Source organism: Dama dama, chromosome 7 (assembly GCF_033118175.1).
Source record: "Dama dama isolate Ldn47 chromosome 7, ASM3311817v1, whole genome shotgun sequence".
In the NCBI taxonomy this organism is placed as follows: domain Eukaryota; kingdom Metazoa; phylum Chordata; class Mammalia; order Artiodactyla; family Cervidae; genus Dama; species Dama dama.
Genome location: NC_083687.1, coordinates 3,387,609 through 3,414,119, shown reverse-complemented (window position 1 = coordinate 3,414,119; position 26,511 = coordinate 3,387,609). Strand labels below are relative to the sequence as shown.

Below are 26,511 nucleotides of genomic sequence, written 5' to 3'. Positions count from 1 at the left end.
CAAATTCCTCCAATTAAATTTGTGTTGTTTTTGTTATAAAAATGTTTATTGAGCAAATAATGTGTTATATTTCATGACCTTAATCATGAAAAATACTTTTTAAAATTTATTTTTTAACTGAAAGATAATTGCTTTACAGAATTTGTGGTTTCCTGTCAGACATCAATAAGAATCAGCAATAGGTACACCCATGTCCCCTCCTCCCAAACATGCCTCCCATTTCCCTCTCCTTCCCACCCTTCTAGACTGTCACAGAGCCCCTGCTGTTTTAGTTCCCCGAGTCATACCGCAAATTCCCATTGGCTATCTATTTTACATATGCTATTGTAAATTTCCATGTTACTGTCCCAACACATCTCCCTCCCTCTCCGTCTTCCCATCCTCCTGTGTCCATATATCTGTTCTCTATGTCTGTTTCTCCATTGCTGTCCTAAAAATAAATTCATCAGTACCATCTTTTTGAATTCCATACATACATGCATCAATATATGATACTTTTCTTTCTCTTTCTGACTTACTTCACTCAGTATAATAGGCGCTAGGTTCATCCACCTCATTAGAACTGACTCAGAAGTGTTCTTTTTATGACTGAGTAGTATTTCATTACATATATGTACCATGGATTTTTTATCCATTCATCTGTCAATGGACATCTAGGATGCTTCCATGTTCTAGCTGTTGTAAGCAGTGCTGAAATGAATTTTGGGGTACATGTGTCTTTTTTTAGTTTTGGTTTGCTCAGGGTATGTACCTGGCAGTGGGATTGCTGGGTCATGTGGTAGGGATTTTTAAATTAATTTATTTGCTTTAATTGGAGGATAATTATTTTACAACATTGTGGTACATTTTGGATACATCGACATGAATCAGCCACGGCTGCACCTGTGCCTCCCCATCCTGAGCCCCTCTCCCACCTCCTTCCCCACCCCATCCCTCTGCATTTTCCCAGAGCACTGGCTTTGAGTGTCCTGCTTCATGCATTGAACGTACACTGGTCATCTATTTTACATATGGTAATGCATGTTTCAATGCCGTTCTCTCAAATCATCTCACCCTTGCCTTCTCCCACATAGTCCAAAAGTCTGCTCTTTATATCTGTGTCTCTTTTGCTGCCTTGCATATAGGACCATCATTACTGTATTTCTAAATTCCATATATATGTGTTAACATACTGTATTGGTGTTTCTCTTTCTGACTTACTTCACTCTGTATAATAGGCTCCAGTTTCATCCATCTCATTAGAACTGACTCAAATGTGTTCTTCTTTTTTTTTTTTTGAATAGCTGAATAATATTGCATTGTATGTATGTACCACCACAACTTCCTTACCCATTCGTCTACCAGTAGACACCTAGGTTGCTACATATGGTGGTTCTATTCTTAGCTTTTTAAGGAATCTCCATACCGTCATCCATAGTGGCTATATCAATTTACATTACCACCAACAGTACAAGAGCGTTCCCTTCCCTCCCCACCCTCTCCAGCATTTATTGTTTGTAGACTTTTTGATGATGACCATTCTGACTAGGATGAGGTGGTTTTGTAGTTTTGATTTGCATTTCTTTAATAATGACTGATGTTAGGCATCTTTTCATGTATTTGCTAGACATCTGGATGTCTTCTTTGGAGAAATATCTGTTTAGGTTTTTTTTTTCTCACTTTTGGATTGGATTGTTGGTTTTTCTTGTATTGACTAGTATGAGCTACTTATATATTTTGGAATTTAATTATTTGTCAGTTGTTTCATTTGCTATTATTTTCTCCCATTCTGAAGGCTGTCTTTTCACCTTGCTTATAGTTTCCTTCGTTGTGGAAAAGCTTTTAAGTTTAATTAGGTCCCACTTGTTTATTTTTGTTTTTATTTCCATTACTCTGGGAGGTGGGTCGTAGAGGATCTTGCTTTGATTTATGTCACTGAGTGTTCTGCCTAAGTTTTCCTCTGAGAGTTTTATAGTTAATGGTCTTATATTTAGGTCTTTAATCCATTTTGAGTTTATCTTTGTGTATGACATTAGGAAGTGTTCTAATTTCATTCTTTTGCACATAGTTGTCCAGTTTTCCCAGCCCAACTTATTGAAGAGGCTATCTTTGCTGCTTTGCATATTCTTGCTTCCTTTGTCAAAGAAAGAAAAAAAAGTATCCATAGGTGCATGGATTTATCTCTGGGCTCTCTGTCTTGTTCCATTGGTCTATATTTATGTTTTTCTTCCAATACCATACTGTCTTGATGATTGTAGCTTTGTAGTATAGTCTGAAGTCAGGAAGGTGATTCCTCCAGCTCCATTCTTCTTTCTCAAGACTGCTTTGGAAATCTTTTCTTCTCATTCTATCAAAAATGCCACTGGTATTTTGATAGGTATTTTATTGAATCTGTAGATTGCATTTGGTGGTATAGTCATTTTCACAATAATGATTCTTCATACCTAGGAGCATGGACCATCTCTCCATCTGTTTATGCCATCTTTGATTTCTTTCATTGGTGTCTTTTACTTTTCTGTATACAGGTCTTTTGTCTCCTTAGGTAGGTTTATTCCTAGATATTTTATTTTATTTTGTTTAAATGATGAATGGGATTGATTCCATAATTTCTCTTTCTGATTTTTCATTGTTAGTATATAGGAATCCAGTTGATTTCTGTGCATTAACCTTGTACCCCGCTACTTTGCTGAAATCACTGATTAACTCTAGAAATTTTCTGATAGTTTCTTTTGGGTTTTCTGTGTATAGCATGTCATCTGCAGAGTGAGTTTTACTTACTTTTCTATTGGGATTCCTTTTATTTCTTTTTCTTCTGTAATTGCTCTAGCTAGGACTTCTAAAACTATATTCAGTAATAGTGGTGAAAGTGGACACCCTTGTCTTGTTCCTGGCCTTAGAGGGAATGTTTTTAGTTTTTCACCATTGAGAATAATGTTTGCTGTGGGTGTATCATATATGGCCTTTACTATATTGAGGTAGTTTCTTTCTATGCCCATTTTTGAAGCATTTTTATCATTAATGGGTGCTGAATTTTATCAAAGGCTTTGTCTGCACCTTTTGAGATGATCATATGGTTTTATCTTTCAATTTGTTAACATGGTGTATCATATTGATTGACTTGCATATATTGAAGAATCCTTGCATCACTGGAATAAACCTGACTTAATCATAGTTTCCAAATATAATTTCTTCAAAAATTTTCTCAGTGCCTTTCTTTTTTTCTTCTTCTTCTGGGACTCCTAGAACTTGAATGTTGGTGTGCTTAATATTGTCCCAAAGTTCTCTGAGACTACCCTCAATTCTTCTCATTCTTTCCCCTTTATTCTGGTCTTCAGCAGCTATTTCCATAATTCTATCTTCCAGCTCACTTACCCATTCCTCTGCCTCAATTATTCTGCTGTTGGATCCTTCTAGAGCATTTTTAATTTCACTAATTGTGTTATGCATATCTGCTTGCTTACTCTTTACTTCTCCTATGTCCTGGGTGATTGTATTAACTGTGATAAATGTTTCTTCCATTTCTCCATTCTATTTTCAATCCTTCAGAGCATCTTTACTACCATTATTCTGAATTTTCTTTCAGGTAGATTATTTTGTCTTTGTTTATTTGGTCTCATGAGTTTCTACCTTGTTCTTTCATTTCTGCTGTATTTCTCTGTCTTTTTAGCATTTTTTGTTATAACTTGCTCCACTTAAGGCTTCCTTTCCTCAGGTTTTAGGGATGTATTCCTTCTTCATTTTGGTTTTTACCCTTGGAGGGAAAGATTGGTTGAGTGGTTTATGTTGATTTCTTGTTAGGAGTGACTTATGCCTGTTTCCTTATGGGAGGAAATCAAGCAGATCAAGCAGGTAATTACAGAGATAATGGGACATATATACACACTTCCACACATACAGTTATAATCAAAGTATTATAAAGAAAATAGTATGGGAGATTAACTTGGTGAACAAGGATAACCAAAGGTGATATCAACCAATTAAAGCATAGCTAGCTGTGCTCAATCTGTAAAACTGAACACGAGCAGAGTGCCAACTGGGGAATATTACAAAGAGAGCTCAACAATATAACTTACTTGGTGAAAAAAAAAAAAAAAAGAGCAAGGAGATCCAACCAGTCCATCCTCAAGGAGATCAGTCCTGGGTTTTCATTGGAAGGACTGATGGTGAAGCTGAAACTCCAATAATTTGGCCACCTGATGCGAAGAGCTGACTCATTTGAAAAGATCCTGATGCTGGGAAAGATTGAGGGTAGGTGGAGAAGGGGACAGCAGAGGATGAGATGATTGGATGGCATCACCGACTCAATGGACATGGGTTTGGGTGGACTCCAGGAGTTGGTGATGGACAGGGAGGCCTGGCCTGCTGCGGTTCATGGGGTCGCAAAGAGTCAGACACAACTGAGCGACTGAACTGAACCAAACTGACTGAAGGAAAAAAGAGAGAAGAAAAAAGAGGAAAAAAGAGCATGGATGGGAAAGAGAAAAGAAGGGGGTGTAAAGAGGGTTAAAGAGAGAGAGAGAGAAAAGAAAAAATAGAAGAGCAAAAGCAGATGTATGTGAAAAATATTTATGTATATATATTCAGTAATAGCCACAGCTGTAATAGTTATGTGACTTCCTTTTGGTAAGAAAATAAGCTTTTTAAATCAAATTCACTTGCATAAAACTATTGAGAAAATATATGTTTTTAGAACATAAAACAGAAGTTTGAGGACAGAGATGGTCATTTTGTCTTTTCTTCTTTTGTTTTCCTGTTTTTTCTTCCTTCAAAAAGTGTATAATGAGCTCTTGCTACATCCTAGATGCAAAAGGTTTAGAGGAACTCTCGGCTTTCGGGGGAGTGTGGCATATGTACATTACAGTGCCGCAGGCGTGTGTCCTTGACCACAACCAGAATGGTCAGAGATTTACTTTCTAATAAATGATGATGCATATGCTGAGCTTAGAAATGAATAAAAACATAGCGGATTAAAGAAGGAGGAGCAAAACGCTATAAGAGAAAAAGCCAGGTGTGGGAATAAACAGGAAATGAGTGACAGGAAACAGTTGATTACAAACAAATTGTATGACAATGAAGGTTGAAGATTTTTATTTTCTCCAAGAAAGTTATTTTTCTTTGGTAGAAATTTCATTTCTCTCTCAAATTACGTGCTTAATTTTCACTCACCTGTAATAGCATCCATATTTTTAAATGAAACAAAGATGAATATTTTTAATGATAAAAAGTACAATCACAAATAAAACAGACATCATAAACCATTAGACACCAAAAAAAGAAACAAAGATACATAAAGCAAAAATCAGAAGAAATATAAGGGAAAAGAAAAAGATACAAAATCATGGTGAGACATATTAACACTTTCCTGAGAATATTTTATAAACTGCAGAAAATAAGAATAGGAACATCTTGAATGATGTCATTAATATTTTAGATATAATAGATTTCTATTTATATTAATGTATATTTATCTTTTATCCTACACAAATATATTTAAAATTTTGTATCTCATACATTGCTTCAGCTGTCCATTCAGTTCAGTTCAGTGAATAAGTCATGTCAGAATCTTTATGACCCCATGGACTGCAGCACACCAGGCTTCCCTGTCCATTATCAGCTCCCAGAGCTTACTCAAACTCATGTCCATTGAGTTGGCGATGCCATCCAACCATCTCATCCTCTGTCATCCCCATCTCCTCCTGCCTTCAATCTTTCCCAGCATCAGGGTCTTTTCAAATGAATCAGTTCTTGACATCCGGTGGCCAAAGTATTGGGGTTTCAGCTTCAGCATCAATCCTTCCAATGAATATTAAGGACGTCTTTCCTGTAGGATGGACTGGTTGTATCTCCTTGCTGTCCAAGTGACTCTCAAGAGTCTTCTCCAACACCACAGTTCAAAAGCATCAGTTCTTCTGGGCTCAGCTTTCTCTTTAGTCCAACTCTCACATCCATACCCGACTACTGGAAAAACTACAGATTTGACTAGATGGATCTTTGTTGGCAAATTAATGTCTCTACCTTTTAATATGCTGGCTAGGTTGGTCATAACTTTTCTTCCAAGGAGCAAGCATCTTTTAATTTCATGGCTGCAGTCACCATCTGCAATTTTGGAGCCCCCCAAAATAAAGTCTTTCACTGTTTCCATTGTTTCCCCATCTATTTGCCATGAAGTGATGGGATGAGATGCCATGGTCTTAGTTTTCTGAATGTTGAGTTTTAAGCCAAATTGTTCACTCTCATCTTTTACTTTCATCAAGAGGCTCTTTAGTTCTTCTTCACTTTCTGCCATAAGGGTGGTGTTATCTGCATATCTGAGGTTATTGATATTTCTCCTGACAATCTTGATTCCAGCTTGTGCTCCATCCAGCCCAGCATTTCTCATGATGTACTCTGCATATAAGTTAAATAAGTAGGGTGACAATATACAGCCTTGATGTACTCCTTTCCCGATTTGGAACCAGTCTGATTCTCATGTCAAGTTCTAACTGTTGCTTCCTGACCTGCATACAGATTTCTCAGGAGGCAAGTCAGGTGGTCTGGTATTCCTGTCTCTTTGAGAATTTTCCACAGTTTGTTCTGATCCACACACTCCACACAGTCAAAGGACTCTTGAGAGTCCCTTCTACTGCAAGGAATTCCAACCAGTTCATCCTAAAGGAAATGAGGCCTGAATATTCGTTGGAAGGACTGATGTTGAAGCTGAAACTCCAATACCTTGGCTACCTGATGTGAAGAGCTCACTCATTTGAAAAGACCCTCATGCTGGGAAAGATGGATGGTGGGAGGAGAAGGGGACAACAGAGGATGAGATGGTTGGATGGCATCACCGACTCAATAGACAAGAGTTTGAGTAAACTCTGGGAGTTGGTGGTCAACAGGGAGGCCTGGCATGCTGCAGCCCTTGGGGTCGTAAAGAGTCGGACACAACTGAGTGACTGAACTGAACTGAACATGGTCAAAGGCTATGGCATAAACAATAAAGGAGTAGATATTTTTCTGGAACTCTCTTGCTTTATTTAATTTGAATCTCCTGCAGATACTGAGGCCCTTTTGAAAGCTTACCTATATTAGTGATTTATCTTAGAACATCACCTGCATGATCCACATTTTTCCTGTCGTAAGAAAATCATGGAAACATTTACATCAGTTGTTACAAAACAAAAACATATTAAGTATATGTATCTTTCTTGTAGAAACATACACGTATTTACAGATGACTGCTCTATGTGCTTTAGGAAATTGTGGGTTGCCAGGAAAGATCTCTATCTATTCTGTGGATTTTATGTGTTAAGTCTTTTAAAGAGTGCAAATATAATTAAGGTAAAAAATGTAATAGTCATCCTAAGGCCAAATGATAAAGCTATTCTTCAGAAATAGAGATAGTACTACTTTCTGCTCTTCATTTGTAATATTTCCCTATTAGTAGTGAGTGATATGAGTCAGTATAGATCTACAGTGGATGAGAATAGTCTTCTTTGTGTTAACTTAGCAACTCAATGCATATTTCTTGAATGAATACCGTATTTCTGATCCTGTTCACAGCACCACACAGTTGTCTCACTCTTCGCAGTGTCCACACTGTTCGTTTAACCTGGGCTAGGCAACACTTGAGCTAAGGGGCTGGGAGGAGACTAGAGAAGCCGTAGGAACTACAAGCACATTTATTCTCTCCTGCCTGGCACAGTAGCCATAACATTATTCGCTGCTGGCTGGTGCAGCAGCCGTAGCAGTAGACACGCTATATTATCTCCTCTCGCAGATGACCCAACTGTGATGCAGCAGTAAATGCCACCACTTTCTCGGTGAGCTGATATATCCCTACAGCCCAAAGTACCTCGTGACCAAGTGAGTGCCTCCTGATGTGCCTGCGCAGTGCTACAGATGATCTCAGCTGTTACATAGTCATCGTTTACCAATGTGGGACAAGAGAGCCTGGACAAACCATCTTGGCTAATTTCTCTCTCCGCACAAACACTCTGTGGAAGAGACTATGATAAGCACCACAAGGCAACAAAAAAGTGATTAACGTGCTTTTCAGGAATTTAAATTCTGAAAAAGAGAAAATTATAGAAAAATAAATATGGTATATGTTTAGATATTCAGGGTAGTCGCGAGAAGAAAACAATGGGCTATTAAAATTCAAAGGGTAGAGATTTACTGTGCTCAGTGGTAAGGAATCTGCTTGCACTAAAGAAACTATAGGAGATGTGGGTTCGATCCTTGCATGGGAAAGATCATTGGAGGAGGGCACAAAAACCCACTCGTATTCTAGCCTGGAGAACTCCATGGACAGAGGAGACTGGCAGGCTACAGTTCATAGCGTCACAAAGAATCTGACATGACTGAAGCGACTTAGCATGCACGGAGGGTTACCATATGCTTGGCAGGAGTAGGAAAATCTCTTGAAATTATGTAATTTAATTGGCCTTTTGAAGTCAGTAGCATTTTAATAGATGGAAATAGGACAAGGGAAGGGAATTCAGGAGACTGGAGGACCCAAAGACATGCACCTGCCCCTCCATAGTTATTCTAGCCATTTGCTGTAGGACACACACATATACACAAATGAACAAGATGAAACAAAACTTGCTTGCCTCCGGTGGGATGCTTGAGCTCTTGAGTCATGAGTAGGACATGAAGATTACTGAAGCTAAATTTTTAGAAGCTTGGCAGAGGAACAATAGCTCAGATGCTGGAAAATAGACACCTGTGGCAAATTCATCTCCCAGTTACAGACCCAGGTGGATACCAGAATAAAGAGCTGGGACCAGGCACTGCCCATTGCTGCACTGAGAAATTCTAACTGTGATGTAAATTCTTAAGCTACCAGAGGAGAGATGAGGATAAGATGCTAACACAAGGAAATCTTCTCTCCACAACCTAGTAGTTATCAGAGTATTCATGTGGATATTTTATAGAATGGTGGGAAAATGAACTTAGAGAAATCTTCCTTTGGGAAAACAAAAAGAGTAAGAGGTTTCACATAGGATACAAAGATAAAATTAACACACCAATCCAGAAGATCCAACATTTCACTAGTAGGAGATCAAGAAATTGAAAACAAAAATGAAACACTTCCCAGAACTGGAGAGCATAAGCTTCCAGATGGAAAGAACTTATTAAGTAACCAGCACAAGGAGTGAAAGGAAATGAACATATGAGCACAGAATTGGAAAATTTCAGAACACTAGAGAAAAGTTGTAAAAGCATCTAGAAAGGGGAAAAAATGAAATGAGAAAAAATGAAACTAGGTAATATACAAGTAGCAGGAATTCCCAACATCATATGTATATAATTATAGAATACATTGAATCAAAGCACTGGAAATTTTTACTGAAAATAATTTTCAGCTTAAACATTTTTTTTTCTCATGTGACATGTCTTGCAGGATCTTCCCCAACCAGGAATTGAACCCATGTTCCACACATTAGGAGCACAAAATCTTAGCTACTGGACCTCCAGAGAAGTCCCAGGCTTCTCCCAGTATAAGATTTATTCTCAGCCAAAACTCCCAGTATAAGTTTATACTCAGCCAATCAGCCAACTTTAAATCTAGAATTTTAAATTTTGTAAATGTTCAACACAATATCACATATGAAGTATTCTTTCAAAAATATCCAGTTGGAATATAATTATGAGACTAACCAGGCAAATTAAGAATGTTGGACAGTCTGAAAAACAACTTGTCCAGACTACTCAAAAATTAATGCTACAGAAAATAATAAAAGGCTGGAGACTATGCTAGTTCCAAAAAAACTAAACAGATACAGTGACTAAATACTATTCATGAATTTTGATTGGATTTTGATCTTTTAAAAATACCTGTAAAATGTTGCTTCCATGTTCTAGCTATTGTAAATAGTGCTGAAGTGAGCAATGAGATACCTGTGTCTTTCAATTTTGGTTTCCTCAGGGTATATGCCTAGGAGTGAGATTATTTACAATAGCTAGAATATGGAAGCAGCCTAGATGTCCATCAACAGATGAATGGGTAAATAAGTTGTGATACATATACATAATAGAATACTACTCAGCCATAAAAACAAACACATTTGAGTCAGTTCTGATCAGGTGGATGAACCTAGAACCTATTATACAGAATGAGGTGAGTCATAAAGAAAGATAAATATTGTATTCTAATGTACGTATATGGAATCTAGAAAGATGGTACTGAAGACTTTATTTACAGGGCAGCAATGGAGAAACTGACATAGAGAATAGACTTATGGACATGGGGAGAGGGGAGGAGAGGGTGAGATGTATGGAAAGAGTAACACAGAAACTTACATGACCATATGAAAAATAGATAGCCAAGGAGAATTTGCTGTGTGGCTCAGGAAACTCAAACAGGGGCTCTGTATAAACTTAGAGGGGTGTGTTGGTGGGAAATGGGAGGGAACTTCAAAAGGGAGGGGCTATATGTATACCTATGGCTGATTCATGTTGAGGTTTGACAGAAAACACCAAAATTATGTAAAACAATTATCCCTCAAAAATTAATTAAAAAGGAAAAAAAGAAACCTGTAAAAGAAAGCCCTGTTTTTGACAATAACAGAATTTTAACTACAGACATCACAGTTAATGGTATTATTAAATTATTGTGAACTATTTTGAGGGAGTAATAGTACTGTATCTAGGTAGGGTAATATACTCAGGAGTTGGAGGGTGAGATATTTAATGATGAAATGTCATATTCCTGGAGTAGACTTGTGAATGGTTTAGCATATAGAGATAATACAGATGGGACAAAATTGACATATCTAGATGAAGAGTAGATGAGTTCATTGTACTATTATTTAACTTTTCTGTATAATTAAAATTTTTCATCCCAAGAAAAGTAAAATAAAAAATCTAGGTATGGAGGGAATGTAAAGCTAAAAAGGAGAGAAAGAGAGAGAAAATATACATATTTCTCTCCTATATACCTCTTATTAGAGTTTACTGAAAGAGATGTTTCAGGAAGAAATAAGAACAAGCAGAAAACAGAATGTGGTAAAATGGAACTCCACGTGAACTGTAGGGGTGGGGAAGGTTGAGAAAAAGTACTCTGCCTTCAGGCCTAGTAGTTCAACAGTCTAGACCATGCAATAATCTGGTGCTGAAGGATATGAGAGATTATCTGATACTTGGGAATAGGTGGAAATAGTATTGCTATATTAGTGTGACTAATGGAACAATTGAAGTAAAACAATTCTAAACATATAGAAAAATAAGAAAACAATAAAGTGAATGAGCAATTATTAACTTTAGGAAAAACAAAAAAGATATGAAAATAAGGTAGAAATATTCTAAACTATTTGTCTCATTTGTGATTAATAATTATTTATTACTCAGTAACAAGGAAAATTTAATGAAAAATTATGATGAAACTATATTTGGAAGACATGTTTGGTGGAGTCCCTAATAAAGTTCTAAAGAACTATTGCAAAGAATGAAAAGCCAGTCAAGAGAAAGATGTCTAACATTCATAAATCAAGAAGCATAAATTTAAACATATTATTTAACACAAAAATAAATACTAAAATACTACTAAAACAATAGATGAAAATACTAAATGAGAACTGGAAGTTGGAGAGGGATAAGACAAATAGCTGTTGCTTTTTGGGAAAAAAAATCCTTTGGCACTATTTTAAAACAATCTGTATGCAATATTTTATATACAAACATTATTTTTTAAAAATTCAATAGAAACAATTAGGAACTTCAAAGATCAAACTGAGGAACTGGTCCATACTTCAGAGCATAAATAAGATGAAATCGAAATCATTAACAGAAAAATACAAGGAAAGTACAAGAAAATAGAAGTAATTGAGATAAGACTCAGAAAAATCGCAAAATATCATTATATATGAGTAAATCAAATGAGGGAGTAATAAAGAAATAACGTTTTTAAAACATTCTTCTGTTGATGAAAAATAGTAGCTCTCAGATTCAGTTCAGTTCAGTCACTCAGTCGTGTCTGACTCTTTGCGACCCCATGGATTGCATCACGCCAGGCCTCCCTGTCCATCACCAACTCCTGGAGTTCACTAAAACTCATGTCGTATTGCCATCCAATCATCTCATCCTCTGTCGTCCCCTACTCCTCACACCTTCAATCTTTCCCAGCATAAAGGTTTATCAGTGAGTCAGTTCTTCGCATCATGTGGCCAAAGCATTAGAGATTCAGCTTCAGCATCAATCTTTCCAATGAATATTCAGGACTGATTTCCTTTAGGATTGACAGGTTGGATCTCCTTGCAGTCCAAGGAACTCTCACGAGTCTTCTCCAACACCACATTACAAAACCATCGATTCTTTGGTGCTCAGCTTTCTCTATAGTTCAACTCTCACAGTCCTACATGACTACTGGAAAAACTATAGCTTTGACTAGATGGATCTTTGTTTGCAAAGTAATGCCTCTGCTTTTTAATATGCTGCCTGGGTTGGTCATAACTTTTCTTCCAAGGAGCGTCTTTTAATTTCATGGCTTCGGTTACCATCTGCAGTGATTTTGGAGGCCAAATAAATAAAGTCTGTCACTGCTTCCACTGTTTCCCCACCTTTTTGCCATGAAGTGATGGGGTCAGATGCCATGATCTTAGTTTTCTGAGTGTTGAGCTTTAAGCCAACTTTTTCACTCTCCTCTTTCTGTTTCATCAAGAGGCTCTTTACTTCTTCACTTTCTACCATAAGTGTAGTTTCATCTGCATATCTGAGGTTATTGATATTTCTCTGGGAAATCTTGACTCCAGCTTGTGCTTCGTCCAGTCCAGCGTTTTTCATGATGTACTCTGCATATAAGTTAAATAAATAGGATGACAATATACAGCTTTGATGTACTCCTTTCCTATTTGGAACCAGTCTGTTGGTCCATGTCAAGTTCTAACTGTTTTTTCCTGACCTGCACACAGAATTCTCAGGAGTCAGGTGAGGTGGTTTGGAATTCCCATCTCTTGAAGAATTTTCCACAGTCTGTTGTGACCCACACAGTCAAAGGCTTTGGCATAGTCAATAAAGCAAAAATAAATGTTTTTCTGGAACTCTCTTCCTTTTTCAATGATCCAGTGGATGTTGGCAATTTGATCTCTGGTTCCTCTGCCTTTTCTAAAACCAGCTTGAACATCTGGAAGTTCATGGTTCATGTATTGCAAAAGCCTGGCTTAGAAAATTTTGAGCATTACTTTACTAGCATGTGGGATGAGTGCAATTGTACAGTAGTTCAAGCATTCTTTGGCATTGCCTTTCTTTGGGATTGGAATGAAAACTGACCTTTTCCAGTCCTGCGGTCACTGCTGAGTTTTCCAAATTTGCTGGCATGTTGAGTGCAGCACTTTAACAGCACCATCTTTCAGGATTTGAAATAGCTCAACTGGAATTCCATCACATCCACTAGCTTTGTTCGTAGTGATGCTTTCTAAGGCCCACTTGACTTCATATTCCAGGATGTCTGGCTCTAGGTGAGTAATCATACCATCATGAGTATCTGGGTCGTGAAGATCTTTTTTTGTACAGTTCTTCTGTTTATTCTTGCCACCTCTTCTTAATATCTTCTGCTTCTTTTAGGTCCCTACCATTTCTGTCCTTTATTGAGCCCATCTTTGCATGAAATGTTCCCTTGATATCTCTAATTTTCTTGAAGAGATCTCTAGTCTTTCCCATTTTATTGTTTTCCTCTATTTCTTTGCATTGATCACTGAGGAAGCCTTTCTTATTTCTCCTTGCTATTCTTTAGAACTCTGCATTCAAATGGGTATATCTTTCCTTTTCTCCTTTGCTGTTTGCTTCTCTTCTTTTCATAGCTATTTTTAAGTCCTCCTCAGGCAACCATTTTGCCTTTTTGCACTTCTTGTTCTTGGGGATGATCTCCTGTACAATGTCACAAACCTCCATCCATAGTTCTTCAGGCACTCTGTCTATTAGATCTAATCCCTTGAATCTATTTGTCACTTCCACTGTATAATAATAAGGGATTTGATTTAGGTCATACCTGAAGGGTCTAGTGGTTTTCCCTACTTTCTTCAATTTAAGTTGAATTTGGCAATAATAAGTTCATGATCTGAGCCACAGTCAGCTCCCAGTCTTGTTTTTGCTGACTGTATAGAGCTTCTCCATCTTTGGATGCAAGGAATATAATCGATCTGATTTCAGTGTTGGCCATCAGGTGATGTCCATGTGTAGAGTCTTCTCTTTTGTTTTTGGAAGAGGGTGTTTGCTATGACCAGTGTGTTCCCTTGGCAAAACTCTATTAGCCTTTGCCCTGATTTATTCTGTAGTCGATTGCCAAATTTGCCTGTTACTCCAGGTATTTCTTGACTTTTTTCTTTTATGTTCCAGTCCTGTATCATGTAGAGGACATCTTTTTTCATGTTAGTTCTAGAAGATCTTGTAGGTCTTCATAGAACTGTTCTACTTCAGCTTCTTCAGCATTGCTGGTTGGGGCATAGACTTGGATTACCGTGATACTGAATGGTTTGCCTTGTAAACGAACAGAGATCATTGTATCATTTTTGAGACTGCACCCAAGTACTACATTTTGGACTCTTATTGACTTTGATGGCTATTCCATTTCTTCTAAAGGATTCTTGCCCACAGTAGTAGATATAATGGCCATCTGAGTTTAATTCACTCATTCCAGTCAATTTTAGTTCACTGATCCCTAAAATGTCAATATTCACTCTTGCATTCTCCTGTTTGATCACTTCCAATTTGACTTGATTCATGGACCTAACATTCCAGGTTCCTATGCAATATTGCTCTTTACAGCATCGGACTTTACTTCCATCACCAGTCATGTCCACAACTTGGTGTTGTTTATGCTTTGGCTCTGTCTGTTCATTCTTTCTTGAGCTATGACTCAACTGATCTCCAGTAGCATGTTGGGCACCTACCAACCTGGGGAGTTCATCTTTCACTGTCCTATCTTTTTGCCTTTTCATCCTGTTCATGGGGTTCTCAACGCAAGAATACTGAAGTGGTTTGCCATTCCAGTCTCTGGTGGACCACATATTGTCAGAACTCTCCACTGTGACCCATTCATCTTGGGTGGCCTTACACAGCATGGCTCATAGTTTCAGTGAGTTAGACAAGGCTGTGGTCCATGTGATCAGATTGGTTAGTTTTCTGTGGTTATGATTTTCAGTTTGTCTGCCCTCTGATGGAGAAGGGTAAGAAGCTTATGGAAGCTTCCTGATGGGATAGACTGATTGAAGGGGAAACCAGGTCTTGATTAAACTGGCTTTCAGATTAAATGAACTCAAAAATCTTAGTCAAAATTAATGTGGAAAGATGCACATATTTTGGTTTAAATTTCTGAGCACAATAAGGAGAGATTTGCAAGCCTCCAGACTGAAACAGAGTTATAGAATTCGTAGGGTGGGATGGAAGTACATTCTAAAGAAAGTGTTGTACCACAAAGATCCAGAGAAGAAAAAATAAGGTTTTCTTAGAAGTTGAGAGTAATCGAGATGGATGGCAAGAGTTTAAAATATAGTCAATGACCACAAAGGAAAACAAAACTAAATCACTAAAAGAACAATGTACAACTGGAGTGTATACTTTGTATACATTATACATTCTTTCCTTTTCTCCTTTCTTTTTTTTTAAACAATAATTTCTATACCTTCTTTACTAAAAGTTGAAGAATTCAGATTTCAGATTCAGTGCTAACTATTATTGGGGGAAGAAATAAATTCCAGTAGCATTGTAACAGATAGATTATGTCACCATTAGGTTATCATAACTATTCATATTCTCTCATAACGTTTAACAAAATATTATGATTTTTTTCATTTGTCTCAATAAAAATTCTAAATAAATCCTATATTAGGCATCGCTGCTTCAATGATATGCTGAGTTTGATTATTATATATTAAAATTTGGACCAAGAAATATTACTCAACATTGCATACAAATTGTTTGTCTAGTAAAATATGATGTAAAGTGACTAAACAAACATAAAAACTAAGTTAAGGTCTCATTAGTGAAAAGCAGTTTAATCAGTTACTCAAACTGTTTGCTAATATATCTTTCTACCATTTTTGCCTCAGGGTTATGATGATGGCTATGGGGGTGAATATGATGATGAGACCTATGAGGCTTATGACAATAGCTATGCCATCCAAGCACAAAGGTAAGGTATACGTTGTCTAAAGCATCCTTCTTGGGATGATTTCTAATCTTGCTATTTTGTTTCTTATATCTGAATATTAGTTACATTTTGTGAAAGTTTCTAGCAGTGGCTTTAATTTATTGTCCTTCTGAATTATCAAATTGCTTACTAGACTGTGAGAAATAAAAGATAATGATCTTGCAATTGGTAATAATGAAATAGTAGTGTGCAATTTTAAGACTAGGTGATTACCATAACTAATCAACTCATTATGTGAGTTTGTATTTAAAAATACTGGTAGTGTTATAGTTTTTTTTTTTTTTTTAGGAATTAATAAGACAATAATAAAAACAAATCTCTTGTTTCGTGGGACTATATTGCCAGAAATTTAATTTTGATTTTTAAGACAAAAGATAGGAAAATATTGGTGCTCTGAAAAGAGAAAAATTCTTAAAACATCTTATGGAATCAAGAATTTATTTCTTTTAACTGATTTTAAAATTTCCAACAAACAAAAGTCTAAGACCGGATAGCTTCACAAACAAACTCTAAAAAAGATTTAGAAGAGAACTAACACCTGTCCTTCTGAAATCATTCCAAAAGTCTCAGAGAAAGGAAAACTCCCAAACTCATTCTAGGAGGCCACTAGTACCCTGATACCAATACCAGACAAAGATACCACAAAAAAAGGACATTACTGGCCAATATCACTGATGAAAATAGATGGAAAAATCCTGTACAAAATACTAGCAAGTTCCATTAAAGCATCATACACCATGATCATGTGGTATTTATCCCAGGGATGCAAGGATTTTTCAATATCAGTAAATCAATGTGTGATATACCACATCAACAAGTTGAAGAATATATACTATATGATCATTTCAATGGATACAGAAAAAGCTTTTTACAAAATTCAACACTCAGTTATGATAATAACTCTCCAGAAAGTGGGCATAGAAGTAGCATACCTCAGCATAGGAGAGGCCATATATGACTAACCTACAGCTAACATCATACTCAATGGTGAAAAACTGAAAGCATTTTCTCTAAGATCGGTAATAAGACAAGGATTTCCACTCTTGTAATTTTATTTAACATAGGTTTGGAAGTATTAGATTTGGAAATCAGAGAAAAAGAAAATAAAGGGAACACAAATGGGGGGGTGGGGTGAAACTGTCATTGTTTGTATACCACATGACACTATACATAGAAAATCCTAAAGATGCCACCAGATAGCTCAGTTCATTTCAGTCATTCAGTTGTGTCTGACGTTTTGCGACTCCACAGACTTCAGCACACCAGTCTTCCCTGTCCATCACCAACTACTGGAACTTACTCAAACTCATGTCCATTGAGTCAGTGATGCCATCCAGTCATCTCATCCTCTGCTGTCCCCTTCTCTTCCCACCTTTAATCTTTCCCAGCATCAGGGTCTTTTCAAATGAGTCAGTTCTTTGCACCAGGTGGCCAAGGTATTGGAATTTCAACTTCAGCATCAGTCCTTCCAATGAATATTCAGGACTGATTTCCTTTAGGATTAACAGGTTAGTTCTCCTTGCAATCCAAAGGACTCACAAGAGTCTTCTCCAACACCACAGTTCAAAAGCATCAATTCTTCAGTGCTCAGCTTTCTTTATAGGCCAACTCTCATATCCATACATGACTACTGGAAAAAGCATAGCTTAGACTAGATGGACTTTTGTCAGTGAAGTAATGTCTATGTTTTTTAATATACTGTCTAGGTTGGTCATAGCTTTTCTTCCAAGGAGTAAGTGTCTTTTAATTTCATGGCTGCAGCCACCATCTGCAGTGATTTTGGAGCCCCCCAAAATAAAGTCTGTCACTGTTTGCAATGTTTCCCCACCTATTTTCCATGAAGTGATGGGACCAGATGCCATGATCTTAGTTTTCAGAATGTTGAGTTTTAAGCCAACTTTTTCACTCTTCTCTACCACTTGTATCAAGAGGTTCTTTAGTTCTTTGTTTTCTGCCATAAGGGTGGTGTCATCTGCTAATCAATGAATTTGGCTAATCAATGTTTCAAGATGCAAAATTAACACACAGAAGTCTATTGCCTTTCTACACACTGACAAAGATCAGAAAAAGAAACCAAGGAAACAATAGAATTGCTGAAAAAAATAAATAAATAAAATATCCTGGTATAAACCTATCTTGGGAGGCAAAATACGTTTACTCTGAAAGCTACAAGAGACTATAAGAAAACTATAAGAAAGAAAGTAGGAAAGGAGGAAAGAAAAAATGATTACACTAATGGATGGAGTAAAGATATACCATGTTCTTGGACTGGAAGAATCAATATTGTCAAAATGACTATACTACCTATGGAAATCTACAAATTCAATGCAATTGCTCTCAAATTTCCAATGCCATTTTTCACAGAACTAGAGTTTTTTAAAGTCTTAAAATTTCTGTGGAGATGCAGAAGACCTCAAATAGTTAAACAAATCTCCAAACAAATATGGAGCTGGAGAAATCAGGCTACCTGACTTCAGACTATACTACAAAGCTACAGTCATCAAAAGAGAATGATACTGGCACAAAAACAGAAATAAAGATCAAAAAAACAAGTTGGAAAGCCCAGAAATAAACTCACACACCTATGGTGAATTAATCTATGATAAAGGAGGCAAGAATATATAATGGAGAAAAGACAGTCTCTTCAATAAGTGGTGCTGAGAAAACTGAACAACTACATGTAAGAGAAGGAAATTAGAAAAAATTTTGAATATCATACACAAAAATAAACTCAAAATGGATCAAAGATCAAAATGTAAGACCTGATATTATAAAAATATTAGAGGAAAATATAGGTAGAATACTATTTGCAATAAATCATAGCAACATACTTTCCCCTCTGTCTCTTAGAGTAAGGGACATAAAAATGAAAATAAACAAATGGGACCTAATCAAACTCAAAATCTTTTGCACAGAAAAAGACACCTAAGCAAAGTAAAAGACAACCCACAAAATGGGTGAAAATATTTGCAAACTATGTGACCAGCAAGGGATTAATCTCCAAAATTTACAAACGGATCACACAGCTCAGTATCATAAAAGCAGCAATCCAAAACGTGCAGAAGACCCTCTTAAACAGACATTTCTCTGAAGAAGACATACAGATGGCAAATAAGTGAATGTAAAGGTGTTCAACATCACTAATGATTAGAGAAATACGAATCAAAACCATAAGGAGGTATCACCTCACATCAGTCAGAATGGCCATTATCAAAAAACTCTGTCAACAATAAAAGCTGGAGAGGATGTGGAGAAAAGGGAGTCCTCCTACACAATTGGTGGGACTGTAAATTGGTGAAACCACTATTGAGGCTGATAAGAAACTAAAAGAGCTACCATATGATCTAGCAATCCCACTCCTGGGCTTATATCCAGAGAAAAACATGATTTGAATGGATACTTGTATTCCAATGCTTATTGCAATAGCCAAGACATGGAAGCAACATGAATGCCCATTGACAGAAGAATAGATAAATAGATAAAGAAAAATTAGTACATATATGCAATAGAATATTACTCAGCTTAAAAAGAATCAAATGTCATTTGCATCAACATGAATAGATTTGGAGATTATCATACTAAGTGAAGTAAGCCAGACAAAAACAAACATCATATGAGATTGATTATATGCAGAATCTAAAATAAATGATACAAATGAATGTATTTACAAAACAGAAACAAAATCAAAAACTTAGAGAATGAATTTATGGTTACCAGGAGTGAAGAGTTGAGGGAGGGAGAGTTTGGAAATTTGGGATTGACATGTACACACTGCTATATTTAAAATAGATAACCAACATGAAAACTCTTGAGAGTCCCTTAGGTTTCTTTTTTTTTTTTTTTTAGCTTCTTCATTTATTTTTTTTTTTTTTTTAATTTTTATTATTATTATTTTTTTTTTCCAGTGGGTTTTGTCATACATTGATATGAATCAGCCATGGATTTACATGTATTCCCAATCCCGATCCCCCCTCCCACCTCCCTCTCCACCCGATTCCTCTGGGTCTTCCCAGTGCACCAGGCCGGAGCACTTGTCTCGTGCATCCCACCTGGGCTGGTGATCTGTTTCACCATAGATAGTATACATGCTGTTCTTTTGAAATATCCCACCCTCACATTCTCCCACAAAGTTCAAAAGTCTGTTCTGTATTTCTGTGTCTCTTTTTCTGTTCTGCATATAGGGTTATCGTTATCACCTTTCTAAATTCCATATACATGTGTCAGTATGCTGTAATGTTCTTTATCTTTCTGGCTTACTTCACTCTGTATAAGGGGCTCCAGCTTCATCCATCTCATTAGGACTGGTTCAAATGAATTCTTTTTAATGGCTGAGTAATATTCCATGGTGTATATGTACCACAGCTTCCTTATCCATTCATCTGCTGATGGGCATCTAGGTTGCTTCCATGTCCTGGCTATTATAAACAGTGCTGCGATGAACATTGGGGTGCACGTGTCTCTTTCAGATCTGGTTTCCTCAGTGTGTATGCCCAGAAGTGGGATTGCTGGGTCATATGGCAGTTCTATGTCCAGTTTTTTAAGAAATCTCCACACTGTTTTCCATAGCGGCTGTACTAGTTAGCATTCCCACCAACAGTGTAAGAGGGTTCCCTTTTCTCCACACCCTCTCCAGCATTTATTGCTTGTAGACTTTTGGATAGCAGCCATCCTGACTGGCGTGTAATGGTACCTCATTGTGGTTTTGATTTGCATTTCTCTAATAATGAGTGATGTTGAGCATCTTTTCATGTGTTTGTTAGCCATCTGTATGTCTTCCTTGGAGAAATGTCTGTTTAGTTCTTTGGCCCATTTTTTGATTGGGTCATTTATTTTTCTGGAATTGAGCTGCAGGAGTTGCTTGTATATTTTTGAGATTAGTCCTTTGTCTGTTTCTTCATTTGCTATTATTTTCTCCCAATCTGAGGGCTGTCTTTTCACCTTACTTATAGTTTCCTTTGTAGTGCAAAAGCTTTTAAGTTTCATTAGGTCCCATTTGTTTAGTTTTGCTTTTATTTCCAATATTCTGGGAGGTGGGTCATAGAGGATCTTGCTTTGATTTATGTCGGAGAGTGTTTTGCCTATGTTCTCCTCTAGGAGTTTTATAGTTTCTGGTCTTACATTTAGATCTTTAATCCATTTTGAGTTTATTTTTGTGTATGGTGTTAGAAAGTGTTCTAGTTTCATTCTTTTCCAAGTGGTTGACCAGTTTTCCCAGCACCACTTGTTAAAGAGGTTGTCTTTTTTCCATTGTATATCCTTGCCTCCTTTGTCAAAGATAAGGTGTCCATAGGTTCGTGGATTTATCTCTGGGCTTTCTATTCTGTTCCATTGATCTATATTTCTGTCTTTGTGCCAGTACCATACTGTCTTGATGACTGTGGCTTTGTAGTAGAGTCTGAAGTCAGGCAGGTTGATTCCTCCAGTTCCATTCTTCTTTCTCAAGATTACTTTGGCTATTCGAGGTTTTTTGTATTTCCATACAAATTGTGAAATTCTTTGGTCTAGTTCTGTGAAAAATACCGTTGGTAGCTTGATAGGGATTGCATTGAATCTATAGACTGCTTTGGGTAGAATAGCCATTTTGACAATATTAATTCTTCCAATCCATGAACACGGTATGTTTCTCCATCTGTTTGTGTCCTCTTTGATTTCTTTCATCAGTGTTTTATAGTTTTCTATGTATAGGTCCTTTGTTTCTTTAGGTAGATATACTCCTTTTTTTTTTTTTTTTTTTTTTTTTCTTTTTTAATTTTTATTATTATTTTTTTTTTTTTCCCAGTGGGTTTTGTCATACATTGATATGAATCAGCCATGGATTTACATGTATTCCCAATCCCGATCCCCCCTCCCACCTCCCTCTCCACCCGATTCCTCTGGGTCTTCCCAGTGCACCAGGCCCAAGCACTTGTCTCGTGCATCCCACTTGGGCTGGTGATCTGTTTCACCATAGATAGTATACATGCTGTTCTTTTCAAATATCCCACCCTCACATTCTCCCACAAAGTTCAAAAGTCTGTTCTGTGTTTCTGTGTCTCTTTTTCTGTTCTGCATATAGGGTTATCGTTATCACCTTTCTAAATTCCATATACATGTGTCAGTATGCTGTAATGTTCTTTATCTTTCTGGCTTACTTCACTCTGTATAATGGGCTCCAGCTTCATCCATCTCATTAGGACTGGTTCAAATGAATTCTTTTTAATGGCTGAGTAATATTCCATGGTGTATATGTACCACAGCTTCCTTATCCATTCATCTGCTGATGGGCATCTAGGTTGCTTCCATGTCCTGGCTATTATAAACAGTGCTGCGATGAACATTGGGGTGCACGTGTCTCTTTCAGATCTGGTTTCCTCAGTGTGTATGCCCAGAAGTGGGATTGCTGGGTCATATGGCAGTTCTATTTCCAGTTTTTTAAGAAATCTCCACACTGTTTTCCATAGCGGCTGTACTAGCTTGCATTCCCACCAACAGTGTAAGAGGGTTCCCTTTTCTCCACACCCTCTCCAGCATTTATTGCTTGTAGACTTTTGGATAGCAGCCATCCTGACTGGCGTGTAATGGTACCTCATTGTGGTTTTGATTTGCATTTCTCTAATAATGAGTGATGTTGAGCATCTTTTCATGTGTTTGTTAGCCATCTGTATGTCTTCTTTGGAGAAATGTCTGTTTAGTTCTTTGGCCCATTTTTTGATTGGGTCATTTATTTTTCTGGAATTGAGCTGCAGGAGTTGCTTGTATATTTTTGAGATTAATCCTTTGTCTGTTTCTTCATTTGCTATTATTTTCTCCCAATCTGAGGGCTGTCTTTTCACCTTACTTATAGTTTCCTTTGTAGTGCAAAAGCTTTTAAGTTTCATTAGGTCCCATTTGTTTAGTTTTGCTTTTATTTCCAATATTCTGGGAGGTGGGTCATAGAGGATCTTGCTTTGATTTATGTCGGAGAGTGTTTTGCCTATGTTCTCCTCTAGGAGTTTTATAGTTTCTGGTCTTACATTTAGATCTTTAATCCATTTTGAGTTTATTTTTGTGTATGGTGTTAGAAAGTGTTCTAGTTTCATTCTTTTACAAGTGGTTGACCAGTTTTCCCAGCACCACTTGTTAAAGAGGTTGTCTTTTTTCCATTGTATATCCTTGCCTCCTTTGTCAAAAATAAGGTGTCCATAGGTTCGTGGATTTATCTCTGGGCTTTCTATTCTGTTCCATTGATCTATATTTCTGTCTTTGTGCCAGTACCATACTGTCTTGATGACTGTGGCTTTGTAGTAGAGTCTGAAGTCAGGCAGGTTGATTCCTCCAGTTCCATTCTTCTTTCTCAAGATTACTTTGGCTATTCGAGGTTTTTTGTATTTCCATACAAATTGTGAAATTCTTTGGTCTAGTTCTGTGAAAAATACCGTTGGTAGCTTGATAGGGATTGCATTGAATCTATAGACTGCTTTGGGTAGAATAGCCATTTTGACAATATTAATTCTTCCAATCCATGAACACGGTATGTTTCTCCATCTGTTTGTGTCCTCTTTGATTTCTTTCATCAGTGTTTTATAGTTTTCTATGTATAGGTCCTTTGTTTCTTCAGGTAGATATACTCCTAAGTATTTTATTCTTTTTGTTGCAATGGTGAATGGTATTGTTTCCTTAATTTCTCTGTCTGTTTTTTCATTGTTAGTATATAGGAATGCAAGGGATTTCTGTGTGTTAATTTTATATCCTGCAACTTTACTATATTCATTGATTAGCTCTAGTAATTTTCTGGTAGAATCTTTAGAAACAAAGAGAGAAAAACCAAATTAACAAAATTAGAAATGAAAATGGAGAGATCACAACAGACAACACTGAAATACAAAGGATCATAAGAGACTACTACCAGCAGCTCTATGCCAATAAAATGGACAACTTGGATGAAATGGACAAATTCTTAGAAAAGTATAACTTTCCAAAACTGAACCAGGAAGAAATAGAAGATCTTAACAGACCCATCACAAGCAAGGAAATCGAAACTGTCATCAAAAATCTTCCAGCAAACAAAAGCCCAGGACCAGATGGCTTCACAGCTGAATTCTACCAAAAATTTAGAGAAGAGCTAACACCTATCTTACTCAAACTCTTCCAGAAAATTGCAGAAGAAGGTAAGCTTCCACACTCATTCTATGAGGCCACCATCACCCTAATTCCAAAACCAGACAAAGATGCCACAAAAAAAGAAAACTACAGGCCAATATCACTGATGAACATAGATGCAAAAATCCTTAACAAAATTCTAGCAAACAGAATCCAACAACATATTAAAAAAATCATACACCATGACCAAGTGGGCTTTATCCCAGGAATGCAAGGATTCTTTAATATCCACAAATCAATCAATGTAATACACCACATTAACAAATTGAAAGATAAAAACCATATGATTATCTCAATAGATGCAGAGAAAGCCTTTGACAAAATTCAACACTCATTTATGATTAAAACTCTCCAAAAAGCGGGAATAGAAGGAACATACCTCAACATAATAAAAGCTATATATGACAAACCCACAGCAAGCATCACCCTCAATGGTGAAAAATTGAAGGCATTTCCCCTGAAATCAGGAACAAGACAAGGGTGCCCACTCTCACCACTACTATTCAACATAGTGTTGGAAGTGCTGGCCACAGCAATCAGAGCAGAAAAAGAAGTAAAAGGAATCCAGATAGGAAAAGAAGAAGTAAAACTCTCACTGTTTGCAGATGACATGATCCTCTACATAGAAATCCCTTAGGTTTCAAGGAGATAAAGCCAGTCAATCCTAAAGGAAATCAACCCTGAGTATTCATTGGAAGGACTGATGTTGAAGCTGAAGCTCCAATAATTTGGCCACCTGATGCTAAGAGCCAACTCATTAGAAAAGACCCTGATGCTGGGATAGATTGAAGGCAGGAGCAGAAGGGAACAACAGAATATGAGATGGTTGGATGGCATCAGCGACTCAATGGTCATGAGTTTGAGCAAGCTCTGGGAGTTGGTGATGGACAAGGAAGCCTGGCGTGCTGCAGTCCATGGGGTCACAAAGAGTTGGACATGACGAAGTGACTGAACTGAACTAAATGAACATGAACCTACCATCTAGCACAGGAAACTGTTCAATATTATACAATAACCTAAATGGGAAAAGAATTTGAAAAAAGAATAGATGCATACATATGTATAACTGAATCACTTTTCTCTACACCTGAAAATAATGCATTGGTGTTAATCAACTCTTCTTTAATATAATGTGATTTTAAGAAAGTGAATTACAGGCTCAATATATGAATTTTAGGACACAAATATTCAGTCTGTAGAAATTGTATTTCTTCAAGCCTTTCCCCTCATTTTTGTGTTCAAATAACCTGCAATTCTTACATAGAGACAACATATTTTCATAAAATTTAGTATGAAGGAACTGGAGGGATCATCAGAAATAAAAGTGAATTACAATTAAAAAAAAGCAAGCAAAGAAAGAATTCTTCCCTTTCTTAGTGAATATCTTAGAGATTATTGAATAAATCTCTCTCTATAGCCTCCAAATCTGTGATAAAATGAATTTCTACTTCTTAAAAGTTGGATTTATTGAAGTATTATATTTACATATGGTAAAATTTGCCCATCTAGGCTACAGTTGTTGTATAAGTTTGACCAATACAATCCATCGTTATGCCAACATCATGATATAGGGTTTTTTTAATAAACCCCAAATGTTTCCATACTGGTCTTTAGGGTCAACATTTTCCACACCTGAGGCCCTGGGAACCATGATTCACTCTGCCACTGTAGTTTTCTATAATGTCGTATAAGAAGAAGTAATAAAAAGTGTAGCGTTTTCAACCTGCCTTCTTGTTCACTCCATATCTATTCTTGTTGTTGTGCATATTAGTGTTCTTTCCCTTTTAACTATGGTGTGGAATTTCACTGTAAGGAGGTACTACAGTGTCCTCATTCACCAGCTTAAGGACATTTGAGTTATTTCTATATTTTGCAATTCTGAATAAAGTTGGTATAAAACAAATACATCTTTAGAAAAGTTAATCATGTATTATTTTTTTCTGAAAATAAATTACAAATTTCATGGGAAAGTAGGAATCCATGTGATTATTAGCTAAATGATTCTCCCCATATCTGAGTCACAGAAACACAATAGGACTAATTGACACAAAATCATTATAGCATTGACCATTTGCTGATCAGCTTTTTGGCACCCAAAAAGATTTGAACGTGTTAAGTAATATTTGGAGGAGGGAAATAGCAAAGAAAGAAACCACTTTAAGTTCATTAAGTAGTGGAGGGCATCTACATGTTGTATTACATAGTGAATGTTTTATGGCCTGAGAGATAGCATAGTGAAAGGGGTGACAGAGAATTCTATTTAGGGAAACCACTTTAGACAACTAGGA

General features: G+C 36.7%; 1 protein-coding gene across 1 annotated transcript in view; it reads left to right on the top strand.

Annotated features, from left to right (window-relative positions):
• Positions 1-26,511, top strand: part of KHDRBS2 (KH RNA binding domain containing, signal transduction associated 2) — a 640,575-nt gene that overhangs the window by 547,556 nt on the left and 66,508 nt on the right. The window contains exon 7 of the mRNA XM_061146045.1: positions 16,005-16,087. Within this exon, the coding sequence (XP_061002028.1) occupies positions 16,005-16,087 (83 nt within the window). The remainder of the gene's footprint in view (positions 1-16,004; positions 16,088-26,511) is intronic.